Source organism: Dermacentor variabilis, chromosome 7 (genome assembly GCF_050947875.1).
Source record: "Dermacentor variabilis isolate Ectoservices chromosome 7, ASM5094787v1, whole genome shotgun sequence".
NCBI classification, from domain to species: Eukaryota; Metazoa; Arthropoda; class Arachnida; order Ixodida; family Ixodidae; genus Dermacentor; species Dermacentor variabilis.
Window position 1 is genome coordinate 66,488,314 of NC_134574.1, and position 15,402 is coordinate 66,503,715.

The window sequence follows — 15,402 nt, forward strand, 5'->3', positions numbered from 1 at the left end:
TTTAAACGAGTTCGTAAGCTATAGTAGAATGCTGACACATGTTTAGCGAACCTTCGATTTATCATTTCGTGCTTGTACTACTGGTTTTGAGTGCAGCCCACTTCTTGCTCACGATAATGGTGGAGAAAGCAGTCTCTGTAGTGTGGTTTGCACTTATGACAGTGGCACTAACATTGAAATCAGAGGCAGAAAATGAAGTGAAGAATCTACGTTTGCGAAGTCCACTGATGCATAGTGCACTTCTTCCTTCGTGAACTGAGTAAGAATGCAGGATGGTTAATTCCATTGATTCAGGACAATTGTTTTTCGTTCAACATTACGCTCTTTTGACAAAAGCAGCTTGTGTGACGCTTATTGCCAGTGAATTCATTCAATTTCCCTCGCGCTGCATCTTATGATTCGTCTTTGTATAATAAACCTGCGCGCTTCTCAAAGCATCAGTGTTGGTATTTGTTAAAATGCCAGTCGACAACATTTGACGGCAGCTGCTAATTAACGAGGATGGCAGTTATAGAACATCTGGCAGCCACCTCTTAAGCTCCACAAATTGTGGGAAGGCATGCTCCTGTGATACCAGTAATGAGTCTTTGAGGCAGTTGACGAACGATCAACAGATGCTATCAGTTCTCACGATGCATGCGTTTCAGAGGTAGCGTGCAAAAAACTTATTCCTGAATTCAGCTGGAATGCACCCATGATGGCGTTCCTAAACAGTAGCAGTAGATAAATTTAGGCTTGCAGGTTCTTTAAAAACTTAATTTGCACATTTAGCAGAGATTTGTTTTAGCAAAAGAAGGCAGACTGTAATTGTTTTGAATTTGTAGCCGTAACTGTAGTGCCAATGCCAGCGTTGTCATTGATTTAGATGTTTTGATGTGCTTGGTCCATATTCAAGAACTTACTGAAAAGTGCCAGGTTTATTCATTACTTCGTAGCATAATGTCATGTTTTCTTTGAAACAAACGGTTAACTATTCTCGAGCAGAAGCTGTCAAAATCCACAGCACAAGAAGCTGGTATGTGCAATAATAAAAAGAATGCGTTGTGAAATTAATGCAGTAGCTAACAAAATGGCAGCCATCTTTCAGATAATTGGGGACAAAGCGTGTACAACAAAGAAAAAAATTCTAAAGGTGGCATTGTGCATAGTAATAAGCTGTTGTGGCAAAAGTGAACAAACAGCTATTACATAATGGGGAACTATAGAAAAGAACGATTGACAGTAATTAGCAGATAGTCAAAATACGCAAGACAGTAAACACTTAAAAGGTTATAAGTATTATAGTGAATTAATTACACTTCTGTGATGTTTTCCACAATTTTTCAGGGGATTATAGTGTTCGGACCTATATAGCAAAAAAAAAAGTAAGAAATGTCAAGTCGGTGCTCATTTAGTACTTTTTCCCAGTGTCTGTTTAGCATTCCCGGCTGTGCAGGTCACGCTACCCACTTGCATGAAACTTGTATGGCGAGTACTGTACGCTGGATCCCTTTGCTCTGTTGCAGATGCGGTCAGACACGATTGACTTGGCGGACCAGTCCCTACTTGTGGACATCTCGGATGCCCTGAGCGAAAGGGACAAGGTCAAGTTCACGGTGCACACCAAGGTACGGTGCCTCTTCCTCTGGAAATGACGGTGCAGGAAAATGGCAGTCACCTTTGTGCGTCTGAGGCAGTGTGCTTGCCGTAAGACCCCGCTGAAATTGTTTTTCTTTTTTTATAGATTACTAGAGGATGACTGTAGAGCTGGGAGGACGTAACAATGAAACAAGCTGCTAAAAGTGTATTGATGAATCAGCCCAACACCGCTTTGTTGCGGCGAGTTTGACCAAGTGTGATCTTGGTGCCAGTGAAATGTGGAAAGGCTGAATGTGTTGTTGAGGCTGTGACATTGTATAAGAGGATGTAGTGCATGTTGGGCTTCAAGCACTTTCTGAGGGCGACACCACCACAAAAGGCTAATAGCTGGGAAACCACAAGACAGGCAGCCCAAACTTTTCAGTTAAGCTGATGGGGCAAGCTTCAGCTTTCCCAGGTAATAAGTGGTGTCGAAAAAGTTGCCGCCATGATGTGTATCTGGCTTACTGCGATCGGTGCATGCCATGGGCAACAGCATAGGTTTCACGATCAGCTTTTGTTACTTGGATTAATTCGTAGGTGGGGTGTGGATATAGACACCAGCTACAGCTGGGAAAGCTCCAGATGGCTCAAGCTCACACTATTTACGTCCTTGATTATTTCCAGGAAAGTGTTTTTAAAGAAGCTTTCCTGGCTTTTCTTTCTTTTGATGGCCAACTGCAACAAGCTTTCACTTTTGCCATATTGGTAATAAATGAGTAGTACTCTATTGAAACCACTTTGGGAAAGCTACAGGCATGATGGCGAATAGTGCACTATGCAAATGAGGCATAGAAAAAAAAAAATGTGAAGGAAACGAGGATACAGCGCTGTGTCCTTGTTTTTGTCATGTTTCTTTTGTTCCTTGTTTGGCGTAGTGTGCTATTAGAACTGTTCTATTATTAGAACTACTAAAATTGTTCCAACTTGCCCAAATTATCACACAGCAGGGCTGGCAATTCCTTAATTTATTAGCAGCCTTTAAATAACACCTAAGTACACGTGTCCACCTGATGGTGAGTCGATCTGACGCTAGTGCCAGCCAGCAGGTTTTCCAGACCTGCTGAAATTTTGAGATTTTTCATTGCGGTGTGAGCGCCGCCCAATCTCGGACGTTGCACTGCGGAGCCACACATTCAGTCGTACGTCACTTCCAATCGGCAGTAGTGGCAAGGTTTCTTCGTTTTGTCTGAAATTTCATCTTATGAGCTTTTCGTGATGCGTCATGCGAGGTGTGAAATTTGGCACAGAGGCTGCTTTATATTTACAGTATCTGAAGCTAGGCTATTTACGTGATCAAGAATTTTGTTGCACGAGACCTCTACGAGCTCATTGAAAGGGATGTACAAAATAAGGGCCAGAAATGTATTGAAAAATGGTTAGGTGAAGAATGTACTCACACTAATTTATAATAATTAACAAACTTTGCTTCTCTGCCCAGTTTGGCCAAGAGCATTAGCCCCCTTGGTCCAGTAAGTCAGCTACCACGGGTGTTGGGAAGAACTTTAAAATCAAGGCAGCTGGCATTATCTTGTACAACGGCCTTCATGCTTGGTGCCACAGCAAGTCCCAGGTGTTGGGGCTGAGGCAGAGTGCAACTACGTGCCCTCGTCTCTGCCATGCCCAACATCCTGCTCCAAAAATTATAGACTTGAAAAATCGGGCAGGCGCTGTTGTTGTTACTGTATTTCTCTTTTCTCAGCTTTGAAAGAAGTTCACTTTTTTTTCTTTTTGCTTTCAAATTTTATGCAAGAATGCCGCCATAATAACTTGTACCAAACACGGACCATGGCTGGTTAAAAAAAAGTGCGGCCTGCTGTGTCCATTGTAAGTGGTGTCGTCCACCGCGGCACAACCAGTCTGTTGTCTTGGTCGCCTGTGGAAGCTGACGCATCCCATTCCAGATAGCCAGCGCCGTTTGGCCCAGCCTAGCGGCCAAGAATGCAACTCCTGCTGTCACGTTTGCTCCCATCGCAGCCCGTTTGACTTGGCAGGACGCATCTCTTATTTTATCCAGTGGCTGTGCGAGGACACTATTTTCCTTGTTTATGCAAATCATGCTCATCCTACCATCTGACACAGAGATACCATAGTCATTTTCGTTATAAGCATATAGCCGTATGTGCACATATGCTTCATTACATCCACTAATTCGATAGCCTCCTTCACAAATAGAGGTTTGATTGTTATGTTTCGTGAAAATGAGCTAGTTTCATGTCGGCCAACGGTAGTATGAATTCTGTGCTGTCATATAGCATCGAGCACTTACTTTTGTTGCAGACAACGCTGCCCGATTTCCAGAAGCCAGAGTTCTCGGTGTTGCGGCAGCATGAGGAGTTCATCTGGCTACACGATGCCCTGGAGGAATGTGAAAGTTACGCAGGCTTCATCGTGAGTATTGTAGGGAAGATTGGATTGTCCAGCAAGTAAAACATTCAAAATTGTGATTAACAGACTTAGATGGGCTAGTTGGTTGCTGGCTTGATGGAACATGGTTATAACGGCATGTCTTGAGGACAGGACGCAGAAAAAATGCACAAAGGATCGGCGACTGTTTTGTGTACATTCTTTGTGTCCTGTCCTTAAAATGCACCATTACAACCATGATTTATCAATTCAAAATTGTGTTGTAGCCATGTGTGCTTCCAAGTGCAGCGGCCACTCTTGTGGCGTTCTCTTCATTATACCACTGCAGTCGAACCCACCTGTAACAATGCCGGTTTTAACATTGTATAGGTTATAACAGCGAAAAGCTGCTACTGTCCACTTTTGTGTGTTTTCTATGGGGAAATAACCCTCTTACTACAATGTGCCCATGCCGCATTATTGGTTATAACGGTGAAGTCTGGCTGCTGAGTGTCCATGCCGAAAGGTAATGGAATGCGAAATTCTTGAAAAGAAAGTGAAAGTGAAAAGTGAAAGCCCCTGCACAATCGCTTGCCATCCAAACTGCCGCCACGCGCTTCTCTCCATGAGATGCATGCCAGCCTCGTACGCATCCCCCCAGTCACCCTTCCACCCCTCTGAACACGAATGGAATGTGCCCATTGCTCTGCACCACACCACCATCTGAAATACGAATGGACGGCGCCAACTGCGCTGACAACGCTGCTGGCGCTGCTCCCAGATTGCTCGCTGGGCCCCCACAGTTGGTTGTTTCTGGCCACATTGTTCTCTGCTTCGTTTGACTTGCTGCTGAACTGAAAGATGGCTGATCCACTCGCTGATCATCGGCAATGCACGACGTTGCCGGTGAAAAGAAAGCGCACTGCTATAGATTAGGAAACTAAATGCTTCTAACCGACAAGGCGATCGTCCCGAACATGCTTGCATCGGATAGAGACGGTGAGGACCCCGACGGTAGCGCTGACATGGCAGGGCAGGCTGCCTCAACGTTGCCCCGTGGGAGGTCCTGTAGACGATTCAGTCCCTCATGGGCTTGTTTTCGCGAGGGACGTTCTGCTTCAAACGTGGAGCACCTAGAGGCCTTGGGAGAAGGATGTCGGCAAGCCTTGCGTAAAGCAAGTAAGGCTGACAGACTTGGCAGTTTTCTCATGCTAGCCAGCGGGAAGTTCGTAGTGAGATGCTTTTGGCGTTCACATCCCAGCATTTCCTGTGAATTTCTCAAGCTGAGGAGCTGCCATGGCAACCTTCCCGCATTTTCTAAAAGGTGCCTTTTGAGGCCACCAATGTGATGCATCGGCAGAGCTCGTATGTCACAGGCCGCCTGTGGTCTCTCTTTGCAGTTCTTATAGCAGCGCCATTCTGGAACGCCGACACGCCGATTGCGTGTTAACAACACGTGATCGGATCGCGCGGGAAGCAGAGTTAAACGAGTCAACACAATTGGAAGCCAGGCGAAGGAAGGTGGTGGGGAGAACTCGCCTCCCCGCCATTATAGTTTTCTTGGAACGGCTACACCAGTCCCCAATTTAATTTTTTTTTTTGCATGCAGGCCGGCTATAACAATTATCAGTTGTAACAATGGAATTTTCGTGGCACTTGAATATTGTTATAAGTTTGACTGCATTGCACAGTAGAGTACAACCATTAACTGCGGCCAACAGCACTATACTGCAATTTGCCCTGTGCAGCAATAACCCAGTGGACCCTCTTCATAATTATAAAACCAGCTTTCCCATGAGGCAGTTTGTCAAGTTATAAGTGGCATAGTGATTTTTTGCAATCGGCGTGTACGAGCAGTGTTTTGTTGAGACTTGGAAAACGTAGACGTGGCTCTCATGACGAAACCATCTGTAAGAGACAGGTCCCAGCACACATTAGCACTTCATCTTCATTTGGACCGCGACCACTGCTGTCGTTAGTAGTTGGGCAAACGTGCAATGCAGAGAAGTGAACTTGCACCCACCACGGTAGTTCAGCGGCTATGGTGTTGCGCCGTCAGGCTCAAGGCCATGGGTTCGATTCCAGTCATGACGGCTGTGTTCCAGTGCAGGTTGAATCCAGAAATGCGCGCGTACTTGGATTTAGGTGCGTGTTACAAGAACCTCGGGTGGTAAAGTTGATCTGAACTTCCCCGATACGGCATGCCTCATCAGATCGTGGTTTCAGCACTTTAAGCCCAAGAAATTAAATTTAGAAGCATACTGACAAAATAGGGAAAGGGTCTGTCGTTTCCACTTTTACGATTATCCTCCAGTAGCCGCATGAGCTTTATATCGCACCCGTGACATCTATCACTTGCACAGTCTGCATGCCTCGGCCAGCTGTTAATGACACCACAAGCAGTCCATGCGTGAAACAGTGCGAGAGCCTTTGTTGTGCAGTTGATGTTTTATAGAAAAGTAGAGGACGTTTTCACAGAGTTCCTCTTCGTAGGCTTGCCACGGTGGCTAAGCGGCTTTTGTGTTTCATTGCTGGAGTGCAAGGTCGCAGGTTCGATTCCCACACTCAGTGGCTGCAGTCCGGTGGCGGCACATTCCCCTAGTGCTTTTGTGCTTAGATTTACGCTTGCATTAAAGAACCACAGGCACTCCAATATAGTCCAGACACCTCCACTACAATGACCCTTGTAAGACACTGTGCAATTTCGAGACGTTTACCTCTTTGAGTGCCAATATTTCGTTCATTCAAAATTTAGTTGCAGTGCATTTCTTGTATCTTCAGAACCATGAAAAGTGGAGCTGTAGAATGACTTCAGCATTTTCAAATCTTCAGTCGGTTTTGTGAAGTTTACAGAATGCAAACTCCATGCAAGGATTCCCTAAAGGAAAATCAAGTATGAGAACAACTAATTCATGTCTAGCGTACTTGGAAAGAACCAATCCAGTCACTTGAGAAATATGCTTGATGTTTCAACATTCTGAAGAAGCGAACGAAACAAAACCTGCTACATTATAACATGCGGACACCTTAAGCAAGCCTGAAGCCTTGTAATTTTATTAAAGCTCTTCATCAATAATATTCAAACTTGCAGCACACATCAAATTGGAAGTGTTTCAAGATGTATCCAATACATTTTACATACCATATTTTGATCGGCACTTTTGCGTTTGGTGCACTGCTTTGGCATGCACGATTGTGCACACGGCGTCGCATTTTTGCACACTTCGGACACCACGCAGAAAAAGCGCTAGGAGGTAGACAAACGCATTGAAGTGAATGATTTCCGAAAAGCTTCATTTCTGAGGCTCACAAAGGTACTTCGGCATTGTGTGGTAGCACTCAAAACGATCTCCTGGGGGGAGGCCGGGATTTTCCCTGCAGGTGTTGCACTTGTCACCTTCCTGCTGCTTTTTTTTCTCTATCACCGCAAACGGCATCATCTGAGGTCATTTGCTGACCATCTGAAGGTGGAATCTATTCATTCTCGGCACTAAAGCCTTGTGATCCACTGAACTCGTTTGAGTTTTGTCCACAATATGTACATGCAGGAAGCGACGCTGTCTTGTTGGTGCTTCGCACCATATATAGCATTACAATCCCTTCGAGTGCCATTGAAGAAGCACTTATCTGTAGACATTGCGAATTGCACTCATTAGTTTCCAAAGCTAGCAGCACCAACCCAATTAACCGGCAAGCATAAGCATGCATGCGTGTCGGATACTTCCCGACATGTCGCCGAGCCACAAACATGCGAATTTGACTCTCTGACTGTGACCACTATGCCGATCAAGTGCCTGTTGCCCTTTCTGGACTCCCTCGTGCACTCCTATTACTGTACTTCTGTGCTCCTATTACGTTAGTGTAAACGAGCTGGTCGTTTTTTCCCTCTCGAATCTGCGAGGCACCTTTGCACTGGCACCAGCCGAAAGGATGCATTAAGCATTAAGTACGCTTGCTTTAAACACGTTTGCGAGAGACAAAGATTGTAGCCTCCAAAAAACTACAGTACGGCCATTCAATTGCAGAAGTGCACAGTAGCAAAGTTGGGGGTGCATTGATTACGTGAGTGCGTTCATTGCATGAGTCGATACAGCACGTATCCATATTGCGTACGTAAATGGCATTACATTACAGTGCAGCTTATGTATGTGTTGGCTTTGTGGTCATAAAAGTAATTGCAATGGCACAGCAGATCCTTTTGAAGCTTGACATCCTTGTTCTTGGAACTGAGTGTTGCGAGTGTGCGCCAGTGAGTGCAGCTGTTCTGGACTCCCATACTGCAGATTCCGCCAGCACCTCCTCGGCCGGACTTTGACGCCTCTCGGGAGAAGCTTCAGAAGCTGGGCGAGGGCGAGGGTTCCATGACCAAGGAGGAGTTCACCAAGATGAAGCAGGAGCTCGAGGCGTGAGTTGTCCTCAACTGCTTCCTCGTCCTTTGCAGTTCTGCTTGGAAATTATGAATGCCGTTGGAGGTTGATATCTAGGCTGTGTAATGGATTTCTGGAATGAAGCCGTGGTAATGTGCTTGCTGCCATTCAAGGAGCGCTTTACATTCCATCCCGTAAATACACAGAAGGGATTGCTGTGGATGCGAGAAATTTTCACACTGCCTGGATTTGCTACAAAGGATATGCCTCACAACTAAAAATTTCTAGATTGGGTACAACATTAAGTTCGTGCATTATAATGGTAATGTAGAATGAACTCTTGCATTGAGAGCCTAATGGTGGCGTTATTCTCGGACAATCATTTTCAGGGATACTTACAAAATCTTGCGCGACTAAGTGCCACAGACGCGTCAGCATCTGTGCTATAACGATGTGCATGGCACTATGCCGAAAGCGCTGTCGCTGACTTGTGCATCTAACTCTAGTCGCATGAAGTGCCGAAAGTATCTCTGAAAATGATCGTCCAAGTATATGGTGCCGGACCAGAACCACCTTACAAGGAAATATTGAGTCATGCACTTCTATGACTGCAATATCTGTGCAGCTTTTGTAGCATTTCTGCATTTACAATCAGTTTGTTACATATTGTAAAGATGAAAACATGGGTAAATGTCAGATGGCAGTTAAAATACTCATGCAAGAAACTTCAGTGTAACAGAGTACTTCATGTAACAAATGTTGCTTACAGTGTTCTGCCCATAGAATGCTGTATGTTTAGCCTCTGTGTAATAAAATAACACTGTGCGTCTCGAGAAAGACAAAGCTACTTCGTAGAAAAGCTGTTACAATCAAAGGTCATTAATTCGAATTCCGAGGGGGATGCTACGAAAATTTGAATTATACAAAATTCAAACTACTGAGACGGAAAAAACTGCTCGGTTAAGGTGCGTATGTAGACCGACGCAGCGTGAACGCGCATGCTGCACTGACGCAGCCAACGTAACCGGACACGGCCAGTGCGGTGCAATTTGACTGACATCGAGATGGCTCTTGCTCAAACCGCATGTTCATCACGCTGAGTGCGCTAACCTACGATGCAGGGCGTGGAGAAAGAAGTGCCCACGCCGTTTCGCAGGGGGTGTCGGGCGCCATGCCGCCAGGGGAGCTCGCGCTTGATACAGTCGAATCTCGGTAATTCGAACTTGAAGGGGCCCGAAAATTTGTTTCATTTCCAAGAAGTTTGAATTAAAAGGACTTGTTTTTGAAGTATTTGTGCACCATAGCACTATTAATGAACAGTGCGAGTCGCGAAATACTGCGGCGCGCAAATGCACAGCGAGTGAGGACCACGAAACTGGCCAATGCCGGCCAACGCTCGCTTTCCCGATTACGTTGGAAAACGAAACTTCAGGGAGCGGGCTAAGCTGGCGCTGGGCCAATGGGGCGGGGCTGGCGGTGCTGGTGTGGAGACTGTCGAAGATGGAATTACGAGGGAGGGTGAGGGGAGGCGTAGTTGCGAGGGAGGATGGGAGGGAAGCGGATATGCTTTCCCACCAGCTTGCTAGATGGCGCTGATTATCTCTGCCACCGGAGCAGCGGGACTTCCTGAGACCAGGACTGGGCCTCTGCTGCTGCTTCCCTCTGCATGCCCGCGTGTTTTTTCCTTCGTCTGCTGACAGAATCATTACTGTGTTTACCTTGTTCGCACTACGTTTATAACGAAAGTCATGACTTATCAAGAGGACGAGGTCGTTGCCGCTGATCGTAATCATGTTAGTGTGCTCCCTCCTGTTGCTGCATCGCCGCATTCAGAAGACAAGAACGATGTACTGAGTGTTACCTTGGTGTACCTGTATGTAGGGTTCATCTCGTTGTACAGAATTGGATATGGCACACAGTCTCCAACAGCCTTTCCATCGAGATGAGTCAATTTAAACGTGTCATTGTACAAAAAACAAGCATGAACGAGATCAACCAAGACAAGCAAACAAGCGAGAGCTGAAGCGAGCAAACGATAGCGTGAAATGAGTGGTCTGCGTGATACCAGTTTCTAGCGCATACGTCACTGTGGGGACCACCCTTGTTGCTCTTCGCTCGTGGCTCGCTTGCTGCCGCGACGAGCCACGAAAACTCGGCCCAGGACCGGTCCCTCCCGCGGTGCGTGTTTTGCTGCTAGTGTGGCTGGAGCATTACGGCGAGGCACAGAAACGGCGACCTTGCCATTTGAGAGAAGGTGAAATTTCCACCAGTTTTTTTGATGTGGTGCCTTGAGGGATTTCTTCTAAGGCTTGCCTCTATGCCAGGGTTGGAGGCGCTGCTGTGTGATGTGGCGTGCTGCAGAGAGCATTGTCGGAAGGTGGTATGTTTGAATTAACCGTTGCAAGTGCTTGCGTGTTCAAATTACTGGACATTTTCACCTATTGGAATAAGCATAACTGTGACGTGTTCACGGTGCCAGTTCGAAGGAACTGGAAGTCCAAATTAAGCATGTTCACGTTAAAGAGATTTGACTGTATGTTCGTAGCCATACTAGACGAATATGCGTTGATCTGGCGCAAAAGCACGTGCACAAGCTGTACTAACGGCAGTGCATGTGAAGAAAGGCTTGCAGCAATCGGCTGGTAAATACCACAGATACCACACCACAAATGCGTACCACAAATACCACAAATGCTTATAGCAAAGTTGGCAGGTGCGACTACTGATAGGAACTGTTAATTCACGTGTGGACAGTGTTTAAAAAAAATGATTTTCAAAACTGTTTTAAATTCGTGGTGTTGCAGAGTATGCACTTCACAGCGATTTGCATTGCGAAGGGCGAACGCTCAATGAACTCGTGGCCACGACCAATCATTCTGTGGTGCTGGAGTCGTAAAAAATAAATCGATTTTTACCGTCTAAGTTTGTTTTTCCAGCCTCCCCCATAATTCACACTTTAGCGACCTTTGTCTATGTTCGAAAAATACCTGTCGGCGACTATTTACTTTCCGCACACAAACTGAAAAGCCAGAGCAGCAATGCACACCTGTTCTCTGCGTACCACATGCGTGCAGCGGCAGGCATTTTTCTGTTTCTTGTTCGTTCACTCAGTCCGTGTCTCCTCCTCCTCCTCTGCATCGCCCTCGTCACTCTCCCCTCGGCCGGCACGCTTTGCCGAAAACTGCGCTCACTGCCTCGCTTGCCTGTCTGCGGGATTTTCCTGCAACTGCAATGTAATCGGTACTTTGTCTCTCGTCGACGCACTGTGTTGTGCATATAGTACATTGAGTCCTATGGGAGTCAGAAACGACCACATTATGTTTGGTCCAGCACTATAAGCTGTTATGTTATAGGTGGTCCGAGCTGTAGAGTAGATCGTTGACACAACCCTGTTTCATACGACTTTCCAGCGTCAACATTCACAATCGACACAAGAAATGACCCAATGTGGTTATGCCTATTTCTTGCCAGTTGAACCCACCGTGGCGGCGTATTGGCTTTGGTGTTTTATTGCTAAGCTGAAAAAGGCGAGAATGAATTTTGGTCATGCCAGCCGCATTTTGACGGGGGGGAGAAGTGCAAAAACACAGCTGTGTATCCTGAATTTGGTGCACGTTAAAGGACCCCAGCTGGTCAAAATTAGCCGTTAAAAAATCCGGAATGCTCTACTACAGTGCACCTCATAACCGTATTGTTGTTCTCACAAGTAAAACACAGAATTCGTTCTTATTTAAAACGAAAATTTTTGAACGGTTAATACATTCTTGGAAAATGGCACCAACGTTCAGTAAATCTCCAAACAGCGATTGTATTGACATGTTTTCCGGCTGCTAGATCCCACGAGATCAAAAAATGACGCAAGGTGTGTTATCGAGAGCAGGGGGGCCTGAGCAAACCTTGCAGGTTATTGCACGTCGCATTCACAGCTGTTGCTGCCAACCCTGTTGTGATAAGCATTTTGTTTCACAGCAGATGTGGCATTGTGCCGTCGGAAGTGTACTGCATGCTTTTAACAAGCGATAACCCAAGCACGCCGCTGTTCCCTGTTGCAGGTGGTGCAGAGTGAGCGTCGTGTTTCACTGTGGTGGCATTGTATTCTAGCTTTGCCCACCAGCTCAACTTACTTTGTCTCTCGTCACCGTCTCGAAACAATATGATATAGGTAAACAATACAGGTTGCTTAGGCCCCACCAACTCTGTGCGTGTTGGCGTCATGTGTTGTAGGGATTCAAACAATGCTTCGTATCATGTAGATGTCAGCTGCAGTAGTCTGTAAATTTTTTTAGTGACATCAGCTTGTACGTTTTCCTTCTTAGGACGTTGCTTTTCAAAATTTTTTTTTTTTCTGGTGCATAAGAATGGGGTTCTGCTATAAATCGGGTTTTCGGGGCACTCTAACGCTTCCTAATATTCTTTCTCAGGTTTTGAGTTCCAGTACATTGGTTTCATTCAAAGTCATGTCATGTTGGGACTCCCTGAAAGTGTTTGCACCTAAATGAGGCTGCTTCTAAGGGCACCGGCAGTTCCTGTGAACATCCATCTTGCAGTTCCGTTTAGCTTACCTTTGTTTCTCTGTGCGAGTGGTTGGCACGGACATTTATCCATCCACTGCTGCTGTTCTCTCTATTTCTCTCTCTCTCGTGTGCAGGGAGTACTTGGCGACATTCAAGAAGACGGTGGCCATGCATGAGTTGTTCCTGCAACGGCTGGCCCTGCACCCTGTCTTCCGTACAGACTCAAACTTCCATGTCTTCCTCGAGTACGAGAAGGAGGTAGGCCTGCTTTTTATTCTTTCTAGCGCCCTTTTGTGTAGTTAAGTCACCGCCACTCTAATACAGGCATGCCTGGATTAAAAACTGGCTAATGGCTGGCTGCTATGAATACAAGTTGACAAATCTAAGCACTTGTGAAACCTCCACTTGAAAACTTTTTTTCGTTATGCTGTTTCATATATAGCGGGCAAATGTTATTGAGGCTAGACTTTTCTTACTGCTCGTATTTGTGAACAAGGAATAGTGCCTTGCATATCAAAACGTACCATATTTACTTTGAATCTATGCCGGTTCCAATTTTAAGCCAACCCCCGAAAGTCCGAAGCCAGAAAAAAAACAACTTACTTGGAATGTAGACTGAACGAAAAAACGAGGACAGTGTTCACAAAATGCAAACAGCATTTATTGAATATGAACATGCCGAGCTCATTCTATGTCATCGGCGCTGCTAGCCTTGTCGCGATCTCTTTGCAGTCAGTAAATGCCATCCTCGTTGCAGCGCATGCAAAAAGCATCTGCCATTACCCCCTCCAATGGCAGAAGTTTTTCTCATTGAAGTCCCGCTTGGCTTTGAACGTTTTACGATGCCTCTGCGGCTACAATTACTTTTTGTTTGAAAGCGGCACTATAGAGGCATCGCCCATTTGGTGTCATTGCAATGACTGTACGCCTCGTACTGATAAGACACAGGTCAAAATGGCAACGTTGCCCGGGTACGTCAGTTGGCTACTGGCACGGCTAGTAGCCGCTGCGATACTGGCTTTTCTAGGTGGTGCTGGCTATGCACCATGTTTATCAATTTTAAAAACTGGCGCGTTTGTTAAACTGCTTGAATCTACTAGCATAATCCTGGCCACGGCGGCCGCATTTAGATAGGGGCGAAGTGCGAGAACGCCCGTGTACTTGGATTTAGGTGCACGTTAAAGAACCCCAGGTGGTCACAATTTTCGTTGTCCTCCACTACGGCGTGCCTCATAATCGGGAATTGGTTTTGGCACGTAAAACCCCATAATCTTTTAATGGACTACCTAGTGGCGCAGGTAGACAGCAAAATAGTTAGATGTATGCATAGATAGCTAGCCCCTGAAAGTGCTTGAAGTGTCAAAGAATGCAAATGCATTAAAGTAAAGCCTAGGAAAATGTCCATTCACGCATTGTTTAACATAATTGTTGCTGACGGTGCCACTTCGTAAATACATAGTAATAGGGTACTAAGCCGCTAGCACGTAATTTATCAGCAGGGACCTTCCTTGCAATGCTGCATTATTGGACGAACAGATCCCATAGTTTTAATCTAAACAGCCGACGCACAGTTACGCAGGAAAAATTTTGCAAGTTAGAAGTAATGTATGGTCGTCCTTACTGCAACTTCGGTTTAGGTGTGCAAGCCTCATAGGGCTTGATCTTCCTTACACAACCTTGTTCCTTTATATTTATTATGTATTGCTCTTCGAAACAGGGTAAACATGCAAATGCCTGTTGTGAGTTAAAATGGTAGAAGCAACATTACACGCCCAGGAAAAGCCTTTGCATTAAAATTTAGTCAGCGTAATAATATTTATCCTGAATGCAACATTAATCCGCATAAAGCCGGCTCTGGTATATCGATAGAATTTTTCAGTTAATATTGAGACCATGTGAGACCATAGACCTACGCTTGACACCATTGCAAAAGTGCTTATCGCTTTTTGCTCTCTGCCAAGATAACTTGCCACGATGGCAGATAAGAACCGGGCGGGTACTGTTTCAAAGGAGCCACGTCGCCACATTTCTTTCTTCATATGTCTTTGACGTAAGTTGGCAGTCGGATGTGGAGGAGTACTGGGAACACAAATGTACTGAAAATCGTATTCTGACCAAAGTGGTGTCCAGTCGTAACAGCCAATGGCAACTACAGTGGCGTTAACTTTTCGTGTTTTGAAAGACAGGTCTACATATAAAAAAAACTACAGGTATGATGACCAATTTTCATGGAACCCTAAGTGCATTGTAAACAGGTTTGACTGTATATCCACGTGTGAGCTTCTGCCATTCCTACCAGTACATGCACATAGAAATTTATCAGGCATTTGCACTATAGTTGCCGCAGCTAATTGCTCGAGAAACCATACTCCACCTCACACGCACTGTCGTGCATTATCGCATGCCCAATCTCTATTATGTAATTGTCTACGGTTACACACATATCAAGGGCGAGCTTCCTGTGACGGCATGCCGCTTGACACCTCTGTTAGCTAGGCCTAACCACCATGCCTCGTCAGGAGTTGGCGACCAAAGTTTCAGTTTGGTGCTGAGTCAAC

The 15,402-nt window shown here is 45.6% G+C and overlaps 1 protein-coding gene across 3 annotated transcripts in view; it reads left to right on the forward strand.

Annotated features, from left to right (window-relative positions):
* Snx6 (sorting nexin 6) overlaps positions 1–15,402 on the forward strand; it is a 34,291-nt gene that overhangs the window by 1,659 nt on the left and 17,230 nt on the right. For all 3 annotated transcript variants that reach the window (XM_075698543.1, XM_075698544.1, XM_075698545.1), the window contains exons 2-5: positions 1,506–1,607; positions 3,898–4,008; positions 8,247–8,368; positions 12,979–13,102. In XM_075698543.1, the coding sequence (XP_075554658.1) occupies positions 1,506–1,607; positions 3,898–4,008; positions 8,247–8,368; positions 12,979–13,102 (459 nt within the window). The remainder of the gene's footprint in view (positions 1–1,505; positions 1,608–3,897; positions 4,009–8,246; positions 8,369–12,978; positions 13,103–15,402) is intronic.